The sequence below is a fragment of the Cicer arietinum genome, chromosome 3 (genome assembly GCF_000331145.2).
Source record: "Cicer arietinum cultivar CDC Frontier isolate Library 1 chromosome 3, Cicar.CDCFrontier_v2.0, whole genome shotgun sequence".
Taxonomy (NCBI): Eukaryota; Viridiplantae; Streptophyta; class Magnoliopsida; order Fabales; family Fabaceae; genus Cicer; species Cicer arietinum.
The window spans coordinates 55,688,643-55,708,291 of record NC_021162.2 but is presented as its reverse complement, the minus strand read 5'-3'; the positions used below and the strand labels follow the sequence as shown (position 1 = coordinate 55,708,291).

Below are 19,649 nucleotides of genomic sequence, written 5' to 3'. Positions count from 1 at the left end.
AGATATGTTTTAAATCACTTTGTAGAGACTAATAAAAACACCCGATTTTTATTATAGGATGGATTAAAAACACTTATTTTATATACCTACAAATATGAAAGAAAAAATAATTTATCAACAAATATTTATTTAGTGCAATATGTTAAAATCATCTTACGAAGCTAATTAGAAACAAAAAGTTTTTGTTTTTTTACTTAAAGAAGACAACTAAGTTATAAGTCGAATACAATATAAATATAATAATTTATATTTTATTTTAGTGGATCAATCTTATTGAGATATGTTCATGAATTCGATCTCAACTTATGCATATGGACATCTACCATATATATATGGGGTTGGGCATGGTGGATAACGTGAGGAATTGGAAAAAAAAATTGTATAAATAATTTATCTAAACATTCTTTAGAAATATTCTTATATTATTAATTAAATTTATGATTCCTTGATAATTCAACACAATTCAATAAATCTAAGATAATATTAAAAAAGTAGTATTTATTTATTTTAATTTTAATTATTACTATTCATGCTAGAATCATTTTATTATATTTTAACATAATCAAACATACAATTAACATTTCTTGTAAAAAAATACAGTATTTAAATCTCATCCCCCAAACTCTTCTTCTTACTTGCATGAGCACTAGAAAAGCCACTAAGATACTAAGTTCACAAAAAAAAAATAGAGAGAGAAAAACAATAAGAGATAATAAGAAACAATGGTAGAGGATAGAAAAGTTGGAATTGCAATGGATTTTTCTAAGAACAGTAAAAATGCTCTCAAATGGGCCATTGTAAATATGGCTGATAAAGGTGACACTTTTTACCTTATTCACATCAATTCCAATTCTTCTGATGAATCACGTAATAAGCTGTTAGCAAAAACCGGTTCACGTGAGTCTTTTATTTTATTCTAATTCATTTTGGTTCTTATAAATTTATATAATAATTTTAAATTTAGATTATAAAATTTGATTTTGTTCTCTTTGTAGCTCTTATTCCTTTGGAAGAGTTAAAAGAGGCAGAGGTTTTAAGCAAGTATGGTGTGCAAGCTGATGTTGAGGTTCTTGATATGCTTCATGCTGCTGCCGTACAAAAGGAGGTTTATTTCAAAATCCTACTCAAAAGTGTAGATACAAATTTTCAAGGTTGTCAATACTTTGTTATGGTTGTGAGATTGTATTTTGTAGGTGAGTGTTGTTGCAAAGTTGTATTGGGGTGATGCAAGACAGAAACTTATGGACTCTATTGAAGATCTAAAGCTAGATGCTTTGGTTTTGGGAAGCAGAGGCCTTAGCACAATCAAAAGGTTCACACTTTTTAAATTATAATGGCTTAATTAATTCGTTTTTGATTTCATGATTAACTCATGGACTTTATCACCATCATAGTTTATTTTATTCTTGTGAAACATCTTTAAGTTAATGATGAACTGATCAAGAGTACTAAAGTACTAAAGTTCGAAGTCTGGTTAGAACAATTGATGCATGAGCATATGCATTTATTGTGATTTTGGTATGTTGAACATGTTTGTGTTATGGTAACAGGATACTATTGGGAAGTGTTAGCAACTTTGTGATGGTTCACTCCCCATGCCCAGTGACTATTGTGAAGGATTCAAGCAGCAGCGACTAGTTGATCCATTTCTGAAGCAACATTTAAGATTTTGATATCTTTTTCTTGTACTGTTTGTACTTAGGCTAATGGAGTTACTATTCTAAATATTATCCATTAGCTTATCCAAGGAATAATGTAATCGGTGTGCTTTAGTAATTAGGCTATGTAAATCAGTTCTACTAAGAGTAGTCTGTCATGTAAAATATGAATAAGTACTATTATATGAATAACCATGACAAATTATAAACATTTTAAGACAATCATTGTTGATTTTAAAAAGAGATATTTTAAATATGTCAAATCCTGGCTATTATAATCTATATCCCAAAAACAGCATCGACGTGGACAAAATCTATCCACCTTCTATGATGGGTTACAGGGCGACACTATCGTGTGCTAGACGGCCAGACAAAAACCACACAACAGTTTCACATGTTACAAGCTTCTAACAGTCACACCAGAAGAGCAGTTTAGATACAATCATCAACTGCAATACAAGGACTAGCTTGAATATAGATTAGCACAACACATACATAAAAGAATAAACAGAGAAAAAAAAAACAGCAGCTACAGAAGCAAGTTAATCATCAATAGAGTTCACACATACCAGCAGAAACACAACAAAACCTCATAGCATTCATTTTGAAGAACACCACTTATATCCTTTGGGCCCAATGTACTTTTCGACGAACCATCCACATTCGATTTCCAAGTATTTGATGGTGGAGGAAACCAACTGAGCATGTTCTTGTTATCTTTTGCTTGGTGCCAGCTTGTTACACCTTCAATATTTGAAAGTATTGCACTTGGAGTAAAAGGATACTCCAAGTCTCCAAGTTCCATCCCTTCATCCAAAATCTTAGTCTTAGTTTAGTAAGGAACAGTAGTTGCTCCCAATCTGTTGAGCAATTTTTAGAAACACCTCTATTTTGTTGGCCCATAACAACGAGAAAACTCCAAAGCATAGACATATCCACAACTTCTAAAATGGTCTGATGTTATCGGCATCAATCGAACTATTATCACGGGCTTGATGTTATCGGCATCTTCACGTCCCACCAATTAATTATATCCATCCAAACTTTTCAACTGTATATTCAGTAAAAGAATACATGATTAATAGTCTTTTCTTCTTTCATTACAAAAGCAGTAGTTTGCCCCATTTTCACCACCAGTCAGCAGGCTTAGTTTCTGTTATCTACTTTTAGTATTCAGCATACCGCATGAATAGTTGTTCCAAAGTTGTCCCTCACAGTTTCTACCATCACTATAGAACTCAATAGGCCTCCTTCTAAATTTTAATTTTGCTCTCTTTTATGACAGCAAGTTATTATCCCTACTCAAACCATGAATGCAACAAATACAAACCAGACAGCTAATTTTTTCCAAACGAACATCTCTGTTAGAACTATGAATCTATGATCACTAACATACCATTACAACTTCTGCTTTGGCACTGACAATTGTCTTCTGTCTACCACAAGGAAAAGGAGATATTTACCACTCTAGCTATAATCTGATATCTTTCTTTTTTTGCTCAACCTCTCCTAATATGAATTTTAATATGCAAATCAGTGTCAAAAATTTCTGCAACCTCAACACAACAGGTTTTTGATGTTCTGCTATTGCAATTAATATCGCATCAGTCATATTCAATGCTTCAAATAACCATTAGGATTGAGCAATACTCTTTTCTTTATTGATTGAAATATGAAAAATGACAACAATATTATTGAATTTCTTTAACATGGAGAAATCCCTAACATAAAAAAACTCAATGACAGATAACGAAAGTCTGCAAACTTGAAATTCTAAGTCTGTTTTGCAGCAATGAGGCTCTCATAGCGACCTTTGAAAAATGCAAAAAGAGGTTCTCTAGGAGGCAAATTTTCCTTCACAACTGGATGGTTGAGAAATTCTTGGCTCCAATTGTGAAGTTTTGGATACTTCTCAGCAGTGAACAATTGCAACCCTGTTATGTCTTGAACCAAAGGGATCCAAAATGCTATGAACACAGCAGCAATATCAACAAATCCAAACTCTTCTCCTCCAAAGAACTTGTCCTTCAACTCATTCTCAAGAATCTTTAGAGCCTCACTTGATTCTTCAACATTCTTTTCACGCTCTTTCTCATCATCAACCGTAAAAACAGCTTTAAATGAAGAACTCACAATCTGATCATTTCAAAAATTCAAACATTTATTAACCTTCAAAAATAAGAGTGAACGTTCATTCATCTTGATACTTCCATGTGCCAGACAATGTCATTATAATATTGAATGTAAAAACATCCCTCAGTGTGTATTCTATTTGTAATTTTCCAGAACAAATTGACAAACAGAACACTAAGTTTGAGTACCAAACTAAACTAAAGACATATATGAGAACCAAAGTGACTAGCAAAAAACACATACAATTTTGATTCATTCATAGATAGATTATTATAGTGACACTATCTGACATATTCAAGGACCCAAATAACTATTTACTCACAAAATAATCAATACAAACGTAACACGACTGTAATTTGGGTTATGACATCAAAGTTAAGTTGTATGTTTGTGCAAAGTCGTTGTAACACAACTGCAATTAAGGCTGCATCCACCATATTTTTTAATATAATTTTCAACGATATCAAGTCTTACGATGCAAAATACTAATAATATTAACGATACTAATTACTAAATTGAAAAAAAAAATACTAATAATATTAACGATACTAATTACTAACATTAAAAAAATGCAATTGCAATTTAAAAGTTAGGAAATTTACCTTGTCGTCAATGAACTTAGCCCAGAAACGAGCCAATGCTCTTTGATAAGGATCAGAGGGCAAAATGGGGTTTTGATTCCAAACCTCATCAATGTACTCAAGAATCACAAGGGACTCTGAAATAGGCTGTTCATTGTGAACAAAAACTGGAACTTTTTTATAAACTGGATTATATTTGAGGAGTAATTCACTTTTGTCGAACAAATTTTGTTCAAGAAATTTGTATTGAATTTCCTTGAATTTGAGAGCAATTTGTACCCTGCACACAAATGGGCTTCCCACAGTTCCCAAAAGCTTGACATCTTCTTGATTAGTAGCCATTATAGCACTTCAATTTTCTATGACTTTAACAATTGTCAAATAATTTGTATTGGTGTATGAGTCCTAAGGTCTTGGGGGGTTTATATAGAGTTTGGAAGTTTTGAATAAGTTTTAATCCACGCGTTGTTGAATTAAAAAGTGGCACTAAAGTGTTGATAAATTGATTTAAAAATAAATATAAAGATGGGAATAATATCGAGATGTATATATACTAAAGAAATAGGAAAGAAGTTGGTGTCTTCTTGATCAAGACTGTCGACTGATGTAAGAGGGTACATCAGCAATAATGTGTGTATAGAAAAATGAATTAAGTATAGTCGACCTAACATGGGAAACATTAATTGGGTTCACATGTCTATATACGTGGTACAATCTAGACCGTCAATAACGCTTTTATCATATTTTCTTTAATAATAATTTAATGGATAATTTTTTTATTATACTTTCATTTACAACAATATTAAATTTATTAAATAAAGAATCAAAATATAAGTTTATTTAAAAATTTAAGTTATGAATTTGATATTATATTGAAGATGTTAATTAATTTTATGGATTTTGTTTAAAAATTTTAATGAATTTTTGTAAAAAAAAAGATAACATTGTTGACATTTTAAATCATAAAAGATAAAATTGTCACTTAAAATTAAAATAAATGACTCAATCGAAAAGAAAAAAGATAAAGAATAAAATAATTAAATTAAGAGACTGCGAATGTTATTTAGCCTTTTTTTTATTTTATACAAATATTTACTCGAAAATATAAGCAAAACTATTGATTTCTCTTTTATTTAATGATACTATTTCCAAATTACCCCTCATTTAATACATAATATTTTATATTTTCAATGGCCTAATAAAGGTAATTTAGACGCTAGACTTAAGTTTTTTTTTTTTGTTTAATTGTAGTTTTAATTTTATATTTTCAATAATTTATAAAATTGATCCCTCTATTTTAAAATTTGATAGTTTTAGTAATTCATTATAATTTTATAACTAAAAAATGACAATTTAATATAGTTTAAATGACACGACATATGATATGATGATGTAAAGTGATTATAACACTTAAAATAGATGCAAATGTAAATACAATTAATAATTTCCATTGTCAGGTTGACCAGACTTAATTCAATTAATTTGGATATACCTTGCTGGTGTAACCCCTTACATCACTTGGCCATTATATTCTTGATAGGGAAAGTCATCATCTCTTGTCTCTTACTTTTAATCTCTAGATTCTTCTCATATAAATGTGATATCTGTTTCCACATCTAGTTAACAACATGTACATTGAACATAACAAGTTAGTAATAAACTTAATCCTCCAAACTCTATAAAAGCTCACAAAACCTTAGGACTCACACACCAAAACAAATTGAAGTGCTGCAATGACTACAAATCAGGAAGAGGTGAAACTTTTGGGAGCTGTTGGAAGCCCATTTGTTTGCAGTGTAAAGATTGCTCTAAAGTTGAAGGGAATTGAATACAATTATCATGAAGAAGACTTATCAAACAAGAGTGATCTTCTTCTCAAATACAATCCAGTTTATAAAAAGGTTCCAGTTTTTATTCACAATGAGAAGCCTATTTCAGAGTCTCTTGTGATTCTTGAGTACATTGATGAAATTTGGAAACAAAATCCTATCTTGTCTTCTGATCCTTATCAACGAGCTTTGGCTCGATTTTGGTCCAAGTTCATCCACGACAAGGTAAATTTCCTAGCCTATTAAAAATTACTGTCAAATATGACTGATACAATTTTAACTGCGGCCGCGTTACAATTGCTCTGCACAAACATATAAAAAAATTTAAATTTGATGTCACAACCCAAATTGCAGCTGTGTACATTTTTAAAAAATGATACTTTGGAAATATAATCAATCTTTAAATTTTTGAAATGATCAGATCGTGACTACTTCGATAAAAGCTTTTCGTATCGTTGATGATGAGAAAGAGCGTGAAAAGAATGTTGAAGAATCATCTGAGGCCCTACAGATTCTTGAGAATGAGCTGAAGGAGAAGTTCTTTGGAGGAAATGAGATTGGATTTGTGGATATTGTTGCTGTGTTCATAGCTTTTTGGATCCCTTTGATTCAAGACATAACAGGGCTGCAATTGTTCCCTGCTGAAAAGTATCCAAAGCTTTACAAATGGAGCCAAGAATTTCTCAATCATCCAATTGTGAAGGAAAATGTGCCTCCTAGAGACCTTCTTTTTGCCTATTTCAAAGCTCGCTATGAGAGCCTCATTGCCTCAAAATAGTCTCAGAATTTAAAGTTTGTGAACTAATATTATCTGCCATTGAGATTTTGCTGTTAGGATATCATTTAAAAATCATATTTTGTAATATGAGATTTCTTCATGTGAAATCTAATGATATTTTTGTTGTAGTTTTTTCAATATTTAATTGAATAAAGAAAAAGGTGTCTTTCTATCCTCTAACTCATGCTTAAGAAACTTGAAGCAGCTACAACCTTACAATCAACATAAAAGAATTATTGGAAGTACATCAGTTTTGCATATAAACTATGTTCTCGTATCTAATCAACCACAAAATAGTGTAACTTACAATACTCACATATAATTATATAGAAATTCACTTTCCAAAACATTATTGTTTGGATAAACAATTTAATTAAGTGCTTATATCATAAGTGTTTATCTTATATAAGCTATATAAGTTATTTCTATAACAAAAGATAAAATAAAGTCTAACTGTTTCTGTATAAGTTATAAGTATTTCATAAACTATCCTACAGAGTCTATGGACATATCATAAGTTATTTCCATAAATTCTACGATCTTGCAATTCCTTATGTCAATAAATAAACTCAGATAAACCAAACCAAAGAGATCTTAAGTCCTAAGCCATACTATCAACAAACAACCAGCATAGTCTGAATCAACTAAACCATTCATTTCAAATTGACTTCCTTCATGCATAAAATACAGCTATCTAACTTCAGATATTTCCTTCAAAATTCTGATGATCCATATCATTATATCAATCAGTCCTCCACAAATTTTAAGTTTTAGGAGAATTTGTGTTACCAATTAGAATTGAGGAAATTATTCATTCATTAATAGAAATAGCGAAAACGATAACAATATTGTAGGATCTTTATGACACATGAGACATTATAATTCACTTGAAATGAAACTCAAGCAACAAATATTTCACACAAAGACAAGTACTAAAAAAAACAACCTTAGAAGTTCATATTCTTACACAATATTTATCATCTATTTATTTGAAGCTGCAAGACTCTCAGCTCTTGCTTTAAAATAGGCAAACTGTTGGTCTTTTGAAGGCATAATTTCTTTAACAACTGGATGATTGTAAAATTCTAGACTCCATTTGTATAGCTTTGGAAAATTGTCACTGGTGAATAACTGAAACTCTGCAACTTGTTGAAACAAAGGAATAAAGAGAGCAGCAATATCCACAAAACCAATATCTTCTCCTCCAAAGAACTTGTCCTTCAACTCATTCTCAAGAAACTGCAGAGCCTCTAATAATTCTTCTCTTGCTTTCTCGCGTTGTTTCTCATCAACCATAAAAACAGATTTCCATGCAGCAGCCACACACTGATATCACAAAAATTATAGTTATATATACTAGAAAATAATTAGGACAATTAGAGTTTACATTGACTGATATTCTAACATGCCAAGGATCTTGTTTTGTTTTCTGAAGTTTTGTAATTGGAGTTTTAGGAATTGGAAAAAAATCTTAAATCCAATGCATCTTTTGGAGACCAAGTTGTGTTAAGGGTGTCATGCCAAAATGAAATACATAACACAGGATTCATTTCCCAAATTCAATAACATGAACAATTCTACAAAACCTCCTTACATGATTTCATAAAATTTACACATCATAACAATAAAAAATAGTTTAAAGTGGTTCATAACTAGTAATAATAGGATTTTACATAAAACTCATAAGCAATATAATCATAAATGAACTTGGTCCAATTTTTTTAGGGTAAATAACAATTTGGATAATTGAATATGTAAAGCTGTGTCACTATATATGGTGAGTTGAGTTCTCTAACTTATACTCCTCTTGTCACACTATTTAATGCAACTAATTGAATATTTGACATTAAAAATATTTTTTTTTAATAAATCTGAAAATATAAAATTTAAAAAATCAATTACACTTAACTAAATTTCTTAAAACCGTAAAAAGAACTACTTTGTTTATAATAGTGACCGAAAGGAGTAGTTCAATTTTTTTTGCAACAACACCCAGCTACAATTGTGGCTTCATGAGTCATATTTTTGTCTGCATTACTATAACTTAAAATTTAGAACAATAATCTAAGTATTAAGATATATCTCATTGGTAATAATTTATAAATTGGATTACCTTATCATCTATGAACTTGGACCAAAAACGAGTCAATGCTTTTTTGTAAGGATCAGAAGGAAAGATAGGATTTTGTTTCCAAGTTTCATCAATGTATTCAAGAATGACAAGAGATTCTGAAATGGGCTTATCATTGTGAACTAAAACAGGAACCATCTTGTAAACTGGATTGTAATTGAGAAGTGTTTCACTCAAATTGCCCAATTTTTCTTCCACATATTTGTATTCAATACCCTTCAATTTTAGAGCAATTTGAACCCTTATGACAAATGGGCTTCCAACAGAACCCAAAAGTTTCAATTCTTTCTCAGATGTAGCCATTGCTGCACTTTGAATTCTCAATTGATTGATCTTATCAAGCAATTTGTGTTGGTATGCTATTTCTAAGGTCTACTTGCTTTTTATAAGAAGATTAATGATTGATTTAATAATTAGTTTGATTTTTAATTTTATTTTTTAAATCTATGCGTTGTTGACATGATGATTGATATCTGAAAAGAAGAAAGACAAGGAAAAGTGGAATGGGCAATTTATAATTGAACACATGTGGATGTAAATAGATAGTATATAGATATCAAATCAAATAAATATGATATGGGAATAATCCATATATAAAAAAGGAAAAGAATTTCAACATATAAAACAAAATAAACAAACGAATTTTTGTCAAAGAAATAGGAAAAGAGGTGCAGATTTTCTTTACACTACCGGCAAATTCTAACTAGATAAATTAATGTTTAAAAATCATTTAAAATTATAATGTTAATGGTGATGTTTTTAAAAAAAAAAATAAATCAATATATTTTTCTGTCTTTACAAATATTCGAATTTAATTATTGTCATTGAACGAGTTGATGTGTTAGGCTGTGAGTTTAAACTTGCAATATTCACTTCTATGTACTTAATGTTCAAGAGCCGCTTAACATTTGAAAATTTTACCATTAAGCTCTAACAAAAGAAATAGAAAGACAAAAATTTGGGTTTTTTTTTTTAAATAATCTTATTTCCAAAAAAAATTATCTAAATACTCCCTTTTCAAATTTATATACTTAAATATTTTTTTTCTTGTTTCTTCCAAGTCACAAGTAGCCATTTAGAACGTGAGCTTCCTTAAGGAAGTCGTCGTTCTAAATAGCGACTTGTGACTTAGAAAAAAAAAGGATACTTAGGTATACAAATTTGAAAATGGAGTATTTGGATAATTTATTTTAGAAAAAAGGGTATTGAAAAAAAAAACCAAAAATTTATCTTTCTTTGTTACTATTTTGAACATTTATCTTTTAAAAAATTTATAAAATCCATTATTTTTTAAAACTTTCATAAAATTATTATTTATCTTTTTTTTCCTATTGTATAAGTCATTTATCTTTTAATTGTTGAGGAAAAAACATTTCTAATGTATGTTTTAATGACAACAAACTTTATAGAATAAATGATTAAGTTTTATGAATGGTGGTCAACTAATGATTGTACTTGAGTTTTGTTTAAGGAACATGAATTGCATAAGTTAACAAGCAAGAAACCATTCACTTCATCAAAGTGCATAAAAGTATCCAATCAATAATGAAATGATCTCAAAAGGAATGTATCATATATCAATCATTCAAGAGAATGATTATTACATCTTCAAGATGACATATTCATGAAGAAGATGGTCAAATACATTCATACAACAATCAATGATCATATAATATACTATAAATCAAAAGCAAGATCATTTGAAAGAAGCAAGATCAAGACTGAGAAACGAAGAGCATTTTTTACAACATTCTGAAAAACGAAGATCATTCTTGACAACATCTTGAAAATCCAAGAACATTCTTGTTTACAAAGAACAAAGTCTTCTTTAAATCAAGATTGATTTGGGCTACAAAAATATATCAATCTACATTTCAAATCATCAGTATTTATTACAAAGGAACATAATTATATACTCAATATCATTTTTGGCAAATTCTTTTCATAAGATCAAAGCAATGCATTAAGAATAAAAAGCAAGACTAGTCCCCAAAGTTGATGGCTAAAGTAAGCAAGTACAAACTGAGCATAAATGATAAAGTCACTGCATCATTGACACACGTACAAAACAGAAAAGCTTGACACGCAACAACTGTCAAAATCCAGCGATCACTCAAAACAGAAACGAAGAACGTTCTTTGTTTTCACAACTTTAATCCAAAAACGTTCTGATTTACAAATAGCATAATCTGATGTAATTTAACATCGATATGGGCTACAAAAGTACATCTATCTACACTACAAAACATCAGGATTCATCACATAAGAAGTTAATAATTTACATAAGATTGTTTTGGATAAATTCGATCAAAGAGGATCAACAAAGGCAAAACAAAACATCAAGATCAATCTTCAAATTGATGAACTATTGGAAAGGACAACCATGACAGCAAGGACACTACTGATGCACTTTTTTTGCATAAAGCACATCATGCTTCTGAGACAAAGGACTGACACATAATAGCTGTCAAAGTTCAGCATTCAAATAAAATAGAAACGAAGAATGTTCTTATTTTTACAAAAAGAACATTATGGTTTTAATTCTCTTTTAAAGACAAAATTAAAACATATAATTTTCTACAGTATAAACCACATAATAAAGAGTATCAAGACTGCTTAAATTATTGGTGAAACCAAGAACTCGAGATCAATAACCAAAGGTGGAAAACAACCTCAAAATTGATTACCAAATTGATGAGTTGTGAGCACGGACACAAGTACATTGTACTTACAATAGTTTGTAAAAAGTTCTGCATAAACCTAACTCAAAACAGTGTCAACTGACATGTGACAACTCATTCACTCACTCATTCACGTTTTCCATAAAACCCAAAAGCAAGAACGTTCTCCGTTTTGTCAAGAACGTTCTGGACAGCAAATAAACACATGTTTAATTACTTTAAAATATATCTGACACTTGGGAAGTGTGTCCAACGGGCATATTCATTTTAAACTGAATATTCAAAGCCTTTTAAAATTTATAAATTGAAGATCAATTGGAAGATGAATGCAAGAGTTCAATTTACAAATCTACCAACACTTGTTCAAGTAACAAGTCAAAAAAAAACTCTTGAAGCAAACTTCAGCTCTCTCCACTATATCTTTGGATCATTATTTATTGAGTTTGTCTTTCATTTATCTCAAACAAGTGTTGAGAAGTGTCAAGATCTCAAACACTTTTATCATACACATCATTTGTAACTCAAATCTATCTTTTATGTTAGATTGAGTGTGTTTATAAAAATCATTTCAAGGTTGAAAGGTGATTGTAAAAATCTTTTCTAGGTTGAAAGGTGAAGATTGTTACAGATCAAGATTGATTTGGACTGGTGGTGTAAAAACCAAGAACTGTTTTGAACACTTATGAAAAATCTTACGGTTGTGAGGACTAGATGTAACCCAAGTTGAGTGAACCATGATATATCTTCGTGTGATATCTCTTCCTTTATCTCTATTTATTTATTTATAGTATTTTGATTATCAAATTAAATAGGTAATTTAAATTGTGTGTTTTTCACTAACCAATAACGTTATTCGTTTTCTATTTTCATAACCAAGATGAATCTTGAGTTAAATTCTTTAAATTTTAAAAAAAAAAATTTAAAAAGGTGAAATTCCAATTCAAACTCTCATTTCTTGTGATTGAATTTACTACTTCATTAATATATATGTAAAATTATACTTTAAAAACGTCGACATATCATTAAAATTGATAATTGACAAATCTATCTAAGATTATTATTAATAATCTTATTTTAATATTGATAAAAGATGAAGATGAAAAATAAGAATAAGAAGACGCTGATGGTTGACATTTTTTTTTATACGTGAACTCTAACAATTAAATTAGAAACTTTTTTAGGTTAAAAAAATTATTAACAATAATTCTACATAGACTCGCCACTCAATATTTAATGACACGTTGATATGTTTAAATGATAATTTAAAAAATATATTAAAACATAAATAACCAAAACAAAAACAAATATAAGATAAAGAAAAACTTTGTAAATATAATAATAACTTTGTAAATTTTTAAAATATTAAAGGATCCAAAAAAAAAAAAAAAAAAGCAAGATAAGCCAAAAACATATCAGAAAAGGATTCTCAACCTCCAATAGTCTAAAGTTTCCCCACGTATACATACATACATACAAGTGAATACAATTAATAATTTTCATCGTCAAGTTGACCACACTTAAAATTCAATTAATTTTGGATATATGTTGCTGCTGTAACCCCTTACATCACTTTTTTGTCCATTATCTTGATTGAGAAGGCTGCACCTCTTTTCCCTTATTTTAAGTCTCTGGATCCTTCTCATGTGTATAGTCAACAACGTATACATTGAAAATTACTAAAAATTAATCTTCTAAATTTTATAAAAGCACACAAGACCTAAGGACTCACACACCAAAACAAGTTACTTGACAATTGTTAAAGTCATAGAAAATTGAAGTGCTATAATGGCTACTAATCAAGATGATGTCAAACTTTTGGGAGCTGTGGGAAGTGCATTTGTTTGCAGAGTACAGATTGCTCTCAAGTTGAAGGGAATTCAATACAAATTTCTTGAAGAAAATATGGCCAATAAAAGTGATCTTCTCCTCAAATATAATCCAGTTTATAAAAAAATTCCAGTTTTTGTTCACAATGATAAACCTGTGTCAGAGTCTCTTGTGATTCTCGAGTACATTGATGAGACTTGGAAACAAAATCCTATCTTACCTTCTGATCCTTATCGAAGGGCCTTAGCTCGTTTTTGGTCCAAATTCATCGACGACAAGGTAAATATTCTAAGTTATAAATTGTATATGTCTTGATTAGTTTGTAATGTAAATTACTCATAAATGTTTAAATTTTTGAAATGATCAGATAATTGCTACTTCAATTAAAGCTGTTCATACGGTTGATGATGAGAAAGAGCGTGAAAAGAATGTTGAAGAATCATCTGAGGCTCTACAGATTCTTGAGAATGAGCTGAAGGACAAGTTCTTTGGAGGAGAAAATATTGGATTTGTTGATATTGCTGCTGTGTACATTGCTTTTTGGATCCCTTTGATTCAAGATATAACAGGATTACAATTGTTCAATGCTGAAAAGTGTCCCAATCTTTACAAATGGAGCCATGAATTTCTCAACCATCCAATTGTGAAGGAAAATATGCCTCCTAGAGACCCTATTTTTGCCTATTTCAAAGCTCATTATGAGAGCCTCTTTGTTTCAAAATAGGCTCAGAATTTTAAGTTTATCTCATTAAGTTTTGTTTCGTTTAGGATTTCATTTCAAAATCATATTTGTATTATGGTTTTTTGTGTGAAATCTGAGTTACACTCGAAATAAAGTTGTTGGACTCAAGTGGTTAATAAACTTGAGTTGATGACAAAACATTTAACTAAATTTAAATTCAAATTCAAATCCTAACTAAAATAATATTTGATCGGACTTTACTTCCCTACTAACAAAACTCTTGTCAGACGATTAAAATAAAAACAAAAAGTTACACTTGAAATAACTTGATCCCTCCTGTTCTTTTATTAATTGAAATAGTGAAAATGAAAATAATATGCAGAATCTGTTACACATATGAAACAATACATTGTAATCCATTTGAAATGTAATTCAAACAACAATAACTCACACAAACACAAGAAATTAACTATACAAATTTCCTTAGAAGTTCATATTCTCACACAATATTTATCATCTATTTATTTGAAGCAGCAAGACTCTCAGCTCTTGCTTTAAAATAGGCAAACTGTTGGTCTTTTGAAGGCATAATTTCATTAACAACTGGATGATTGTAAAATTCTAGACTCCATTTGTATAACTTTGGAAAATTGTCACTGGTGAATAACTGAAACTCTGCAACTTGTTGAAACAAAGGAATAAAGAGAGCAGCAATATCCACAAAACCAATATCTTCTCCTCCAAAGAACTTGTCCTTCAACTCATTCTCAAGAAACTGCAGAGCCTCTAATAATTCTTCTCTTGCTTTCTCGCGTTGTTTCTCATCAACCATAAAAACAGATTTCCATGCAGCAGCCACACACTGATTTCACAAATTACAGTAATAATTATGACAAGCAAAGTTTACATTTAGTGATGTACCCACTTTTTATAGTCCATGAGATTTCATAGCTAAAAGTAACAAATTCATAATGAAATTAACTTTATATCAGACAATGAATAGTTTAAAATAGTTCATAACTGAATTTGATCAATCACTAGTAACATGATTTCACCAAAGTTCACAAGGCAACAAAATTTATGAAGAAAATTTCTCCAAAATTTTAATAGATGACTATATGTTTGAGTTGAAATATATCTAATATAAGTTCAGTTTAAATTGACTTATTTAAACTTATTAATTGACATAAAACACCGCTTAGATTGTTCAAATGGACTTACTGAAGTATATGATGGTCCATAAATTATTTTCAATTTATTATCATAAACTTAATCATTTCGAATCTATTTTATTTTTTATCATAGAAATAGTTTATATATAAATATGTATATAATAAATATTTATGTTATAAGCGATTAATTAAGTTGTTTATCTAAATAAAAATGATGTGATCAAGAGAATTGATATGTGAACTAGTTACTTACCTTGTCATCTATGAACTTGGACCAAAAACGAGCCAAGGCTTTTTTGTAAGGATCAGAAGGCAAAATAGGATTTTGTTTCCAAGTCTCATCAATATACTCAAGAATCACACGAGACTCTGAAATGGGTTTTCCATTGTGAACAAAAACAGGAACCATCTTATAAACAGGATTGTATTGAATAAGTGTTTCACTCAAATTGCCTAACTTTTCTTCCACATATTTGTATTCAACACCCTTTAATTTTAGAGCAATTTGAACTCTTATGACAAATGGACTTCCAACAGAACCCAAAAGTTTCACATCTTCCTCAGATGCAGCCATTGCACCACAGCTTTGCAACACTCTTTTCACTTTGCCAACTATTATATGAATCATAATATTAAGTTTATAATTTAATCGTATATAACTGTAATTTAAATCATAATCGTCTTTGTTTTATAGATCCAAGGAGAGTATGACAAGTATTCTGACCAAAACAAAGTATAACGTGAGATGTGAGAGTCCAATATATGCTTCAAAAAAATCCAAGGAATAAAGTATTCGAATTAAATAAAACAATGATTCTCTTACCATTAACTAGATATGAGAATGGTATGCTGGAACAAGAAAAGAAAAGAACAAGACATAAAATAAGAGGGATCAAATAACCGGTTTTAGTTGTAACCAAACCAAATTTTACTATAAAATAGGTTATGATTTTAATTCTTATAAAATTTCAACTTTTCAATTTTATTTTGTATAAAATAAAAATAAAATTTTTGGTCATTATAAAAAGTTGAAGTGAAAGTATATTTTTAAATGATTTTTTTAAGTATATTTAAAACAATACCAAAAGTTTCTCTAAAATGATTTTTTAAGTATATTTAAAACAATACCAAAAGTTTCTCTATAAAATATGAATTCAAAATTCAATTTTTAAATTTATATTTTTTGTTATTTTTATTTTAAATTCTTTATATTTAAAAAATACATATTTATTTTATATGATATTAAATTTCTACGAAAGAGCTTTTTATAATGTTCTAAATAATTTGCAAAAATTGATTCAAAATTTTTAAAATTGAAAGACAATTAAATATGTTTAATTTTAATATGAACTAAAATTTGTATGAATTGTAAGCATCGGTGAAATTAATCATTAAATTTCGTAAACTGACAAATATATTAATAATATTGTAAAATATTAATTAAAATAGTATATATTTAAACCTTTATAGTTAGATAGCAACGTAACGTTTTAATTGAATATGTGACTATGTTGATCTCATATCAATGTTATTATAATTACTAAAAACAATTTCCAAAATTTAAAGACTAATTTGATGACACCTATACATGGGGTCATTTACATTTCCTTCCGCTCCTTAAATTAATGGAATAGACATAGACTTTTGTGGTTGACTTCCGATTTGTTGAATAAAAATCCTGACTCTATCTATAAATATTGGTCTTAGGAATCAATCAAACTATAGCCATAACCAATTGTTTGGGTAAAAAAATTAAGCGCTACGATGGCATCAAATAAGGAAGAGTTGAAACTTTTTGGGATGAGGTTAAGTCCATTTGTGAGCAGGGTAGAGATTGCTCTAAAATTGAAGGGAGTTGAATACAAATATGAGTTAGAAAAAATGGGAAACTTAAGTGAAACACTCATCAATTACAATCCTGTTTATAAGAAAGTTCCTGTATTAGTTCATAATGAAAAGCCCGTTTCAGAATCTCTTGTGATTCTTGAATATATTGATGAGATTTGGAAACAAAATCCTATTTTGCCTTCTGATCCATATAAAAGATCTTTGGCTCGTTTTTGGTCCAATTTCATAGATGACAAGGTAATTATTCCCTTATGTTATTTTTCATTTTTTTTCTTGTTGTGTAACTCTAGTTCATGTTCATGATATACCCAACTTTAATTAGATAAAATCTTTAAGTAAGTTCATTTATGATCTTAGGTCCATGTGTTTAACTTTCATTAACAAAATTAAAATGGTTATAGTTATAGTTTTCTCTAAGTTATTTAAAGTGAAATCTAAGAAATAATAAAGAATATTATATAAAATTAACAAGGAATATGGAATAGATCCAACTTGGTTGGAAATTTCAAAATCACAATTCGGATATGTGTCTCAAACTTTTTTTTGACAAATCTGAAACTTAAGAATTGAGTTTGACATATATATCCTTGATATAGTATTAATGTCTTAACTGGGAGGCATTTAGGGAGGACAGGCTTGGCCCTACCCCTCCCTATCTTTAGAATTATATAAAGATATGATTTATACAATAATATTTGATCTTTTTGTCAAGAAAATTACTGTGTACAACGATGAGACATATTTAAAAGAAAGTCACAAATAAATGTAGATTTTAAATTATAATGTAATATTAATAAAATAGTCTTCAATATGTTAGTTTAGTGGTAAAAGATTAACATTATAACCTTAAGAGATATAATTTATATTTTGTAAGAAACAATTGTAAAATATTATTAATATCACTATTATTAATAATAATTTCATTTTTCTCAATATTTTTAAATTATTATTTTATTTCTAATTAAACTCTCTAATTAATACCATATATACAAGTACCTCCATGGGTTCCACAATAATTATCAGATTTGAAAAAGAAAAAAAAATCCACAAAGAGTGTTGTCACTTTTAGTTTCCAATGCAATTTTCATTTCTTCTATCCAATTATGTATTTTACTTAATATAATTTATGTATTAATCTCAGTTTATTATTCTCCAACTTTATATTTATAATAATTAGAATACCCCAATAATTAATAAAGATAGTTTGGTAAAATAATTATTGAGATTTTTTTTAATATGTGCAAAATGATTAAGAATTGAGGGACTCAAATGCTCAAAGATCATTAAAGACTTTGACAACACGTTTCCACCAAAAATCTCAAGACATTACATATATGTGTCCCTTTATATATATATATAACATTTAATAATAAAATTATCATTTTATTTCTTTCATTTAAAGTCTCTCCCTAATTTGAGTAAAATGAACAAGAGTGACATTCTCTTTGTTTACATTATTATTTTTTTCTACTTTTATCATGCATAATTTTTTATATTAATGACCATAATTTGTGTGGCCAGTGTTTTAGTGCTATGGGGAAAACTTTTTACACTATTGATGAGCATGAACGTGAGACGAGTATTGAGGAAACAAAAGTGGCTATTCAAATTCTTGAGAATGAGCTGAATGACAAATTCTTTGGTGGAGAAGATATTGGCTTTCTTGACATTACTGCTGTCTTAATAGCTTATTGGCTCCCTATTTTATATGAAGCAATAGGATTGAAATTGTTCACCAATGACAAATTCCCCAAGCTTTATAAATGGAGCCAAGACTTCAATAATCATCCAATTGTCAAGGAAACACTTCCTCCTAGAGAAACACTTTTGGCATTCTACATAGCTCATTATGAAAGTCTTGCTGCTTCAAAATAGATTAAATTAAGGTGAAATTTACTTTGGAAATTTAAGGAGACTATTTGAACTATTTGTTTATCTTTCTTATTTTTTAGATGTAGAATATTTTAATTAAGCAGTTAATTGTTGTATCTTTTCATATTTGTGATGCTTTTTATTTGTTGCAATTAAATATTTGTATTTATGTTGAAGCCTAAACCTACATGAAAAAATAATATTTTTGGCATGACTAAAGTTCTTATTGTACCGGTTTAGACATTAGAGTGGTTTGAATTAGTTATGTTTAACGATAAACTCCTAAGCACTTGATTTAGAAATTAACAAATTACATGAAATTTACTTGTTTTTTAAGTTAAAAGAGTTATTTAATTATAAATAGAGTTTTTTTTAAGAACACATAATTAATTTTTATTGTTATAACTCTTTTTAAATAATACTTTTAAATTCTAAGAGAGTCTTCTGTTAATTTGAT

At 28.9% G+C, this 19,649-nt stretch overlaps 6 protein-coding genes across 6 annotated transcripts; 4 read left to right on the top strand and 2 right to left on the bottom strand.

Annotated features, from left to right (window-relative positions):
• The first annotated feature begins 633 nt into the window (after positions 1 to 633).
• LOC101490242 (universal stress protein PHOS32-like) lies at positions 634 to 1,880 on the top strand. Its single transcript, XM_004492325.4, has 4 exons — positions 634 to 897; positions 996 to 1,105; positions 1,194 to 1,312; positions 1,551 to 1,880. The coding sequence occupies exons 1-4, from the start codon at positions 723 to 725 to the stop codon at positions 1,636 to 1,638; spliced, it is 492 nt and encodes a 163-aa protein (XP_004492382.1). The 5' UTR covers positions 634 to 722; the 3' UTR covers positions 1,639 to 1,880.
• A 1,417-nt stretch (positions 1,881 to 3,297) lies between these two features.
• Positions 3,298 to 9,471, bottom strand: LOC105851783 (uncharacterized). Its single transcript, XM_012713550.3, has 4 exons — positions 9,093 to 9,471; positions 7,962 to 8,305; positions 4,394 to 4,721; positions 3,298 to 3,794 (listed from the first exon to the last, which is right to left on the bottom strand). Exons 1-4 carry the CDS (start codon positions 9,411 to 9,413, stop codon positions 3,432 to 3,434), a joined length of 1,356 nt encoding a protein of 451 aa, XP_012569004.2. The 5' UTR covers positions 9,414 to 9,471; the 3' UTR covers positions 3,298 to 3,431.
• Positions 5,953 to 7,159, top strand: LOC101489588 (probable glutathione S-transferase). The gene is made up of 2 exons (XM_004492323.4): positions 5,953 to 6,426; positions 6,623 to 7,159. The coding sequence occupies exons 1-2, from the start codon at positions 6,106 to 6,108 to the stop codon at positions 6,977 to 6,979; spliced, it is 678 nt and encodes a 225-aa protein (XP_004492380.3). The 5' UTR covers positions 5,953 to 6,105; the 3' UTR covers positions 6,980 to 7,159.
• Positions 9,472 to 13,436: 3,965 nt separating the features above from the next.
• On the top strand, positions 13,437 to 14,510 carry LOC140919501 (probable glutathione S-transferase). The gene is made up of 2 exons (XM_073365591.1): positions 13,437 to 13,897; positions 13,986 to 14,510. Exons 1-2 carry the CDS (start codon positions 13,577 to 13,579, stop codon positions 14,340 to 14,342), a joined length of 678 nt encoding a protein of 225 aa, XP_073221692.1. The 5' UTR covers positions 13,437 to 13,576; the 3' UTR covers positions 14,343 to 14,510.
• Positions 14,511 to 14,616: 106 nt separating this feature from the next.
• On the bottom strand, positions 14,617 to 16,206 carry LOC101489906 (probable glutathione S-transferase). Its single transcript, XM_012713548.3, has 2 exons — positions 15,726 to 16,206; positions 14,617 to 15,162 (listed from the first exon to the last, which is right to left on the bottom strand). Exons 1-2 carry the CDS (start codon positions 16,098 to 16,100, stop codon positions 14,818 to 14,820), a joined length of 720 nt encoding a protein of 239 aa, XP_012569002.1. The 5' UTR covers positions 16,101 to 16,206; the 3' UTR covers positions 14,617 to 14,817.
• Positions 16,207 to 17,178: 972 nt separating this feature from the next.
• On the top strand, positions 17,179 to 19,403 carry LOC101488259 (probable glutathione S-transferase). Its single transcript, XM_004492319.4, has 2 exons — positions 17,179 to 17,557; positions 18,842 to 19,403. The coding sequence occupies exons 1-2, from the start codon at positions 17,237 to 17,239 to the stop codon at positions 19,193 to 19,195; spliced, it is 675 nt and encodes a 224-aa protein (XP_004492376.1). The 5' UTR covers positions 17,179 to 17,236; the 3' UTR covers positions 19,196 to 19,403.
• Positions 19,404 to 19,649: the final 246 nt, after the last annotated feature.

What these genes read in the sequence shown, in the direction of transcription:
- LOC101490242 (XM_004492325.4), top strand. Translation starts at nt 723, where the DNA reads ATGGTAGAGGATAGAAAAGTTGGAATTGCAATGGATTTTTCTAAGAAC. An exon ending in GTTAGCAAAAACCGGTTCAC is followed by an intron (nt 898 to 995) that starts GTGAGTCTTTTA and finishes TTCTCTTTGTAG; the next exon opens with CTCTTATTCCTTTGGAAGAG. An exon ending in CTGCTGCCGTACAAAAGGAG is followed by an intron (nt 1,106 to 1,193) that starts GTTTATTTCAAA and finishes TGTATTTTGTAG; the next exon opens with GTGAGTGTTGTTGCAAAGTT.
- LOC101489588 (XM_004492323.4), top strand. Translation starts at nt 6,106, where the DNA reads ATGACTACAAATCAGGAAGAGGTGAAACTTTTGGGAGCTGTTGGAAGC. An exon ending in CCAAGTTCATCCACGACAAG is followed by an intron (nt 6,427 to 6,622) that starts GTAAATTTCCTA and finishes TGAAATGATCAG; the next exon opens with ATCGTGACTACTTCGATAAA.
- LOC105851783 (XM_012713550.3), bottom strand. Translation starts at nt 9,413, where the DNA reads ATGGCTACATCTGAGAAAGAATTGAAACTTTTGGGTTCTGTTGGAAGC. An exon ending in CTTGCAGCTTCAAATAAATA is followed by an intron (nt 4,722 to 7,961) that starts GATGATAAATAT and finishes AGAAAATTGAAG; the next exon opens with TGCTATAATGGCTACTAATC. An exon ending in CTAAGTTCATTGACGACAAG is followed by an intron (nt 3,795 to 4,393) that starts GTAAATTTCCTA and finishes TGAAATGATCAG; the next exon opens with ATTGTGAGTTCTTCATTTAA.
- LOC140919501 (XM_073365591.1), top strand. Translation starts at nt 13,577, where the DNA reads ATGGCTACTAATCAAGATGATGTCAAACTTTTGGGAGCTGTGGGAAGT. An exon ending in CCAAATTCATCGACGACAAG is followed by an intron (nt 13,898 to 13,985) that starts GTAAATATTCTA and finishes TGAAATGATCAG; the next exon opens with ATAATTGCTACTTCAATTAA.
- LOC101489906 (XM_012713548.3), bottom strand. Translation starts at nt 16,100, where the DNA reads ATGATTCATATAATAGTTGGCAAAGTGAAAAGAGTGTTGCAAAGCTGT. An exon ending in CCAAGTTCATAGATGACAAG is followed by an intron (nt 15,163 to 15,725) that starts GTAAGTAACTAG and finishes TTGTGAAATCAG; the next exon opens with TGTGTGGCTGCTGCATGGAA.
- LOC101488259 (XM_004492319.4), top strand. Translation starts at nt 17,237, where the DNA reads ATGGCATCAAATAAGGAAGAGTTGAAACTTTTTGGGATGAGGTTAAGT. An exon ending in CCAATTTCATAGATGACAAG is followed by an intron (nt 17,558 to 18,841) that starts GTAATTATTCCC and finishes TTGTGTGGCCAG; the next exon opens with TGTTTTAGTGCTATGGGGAA.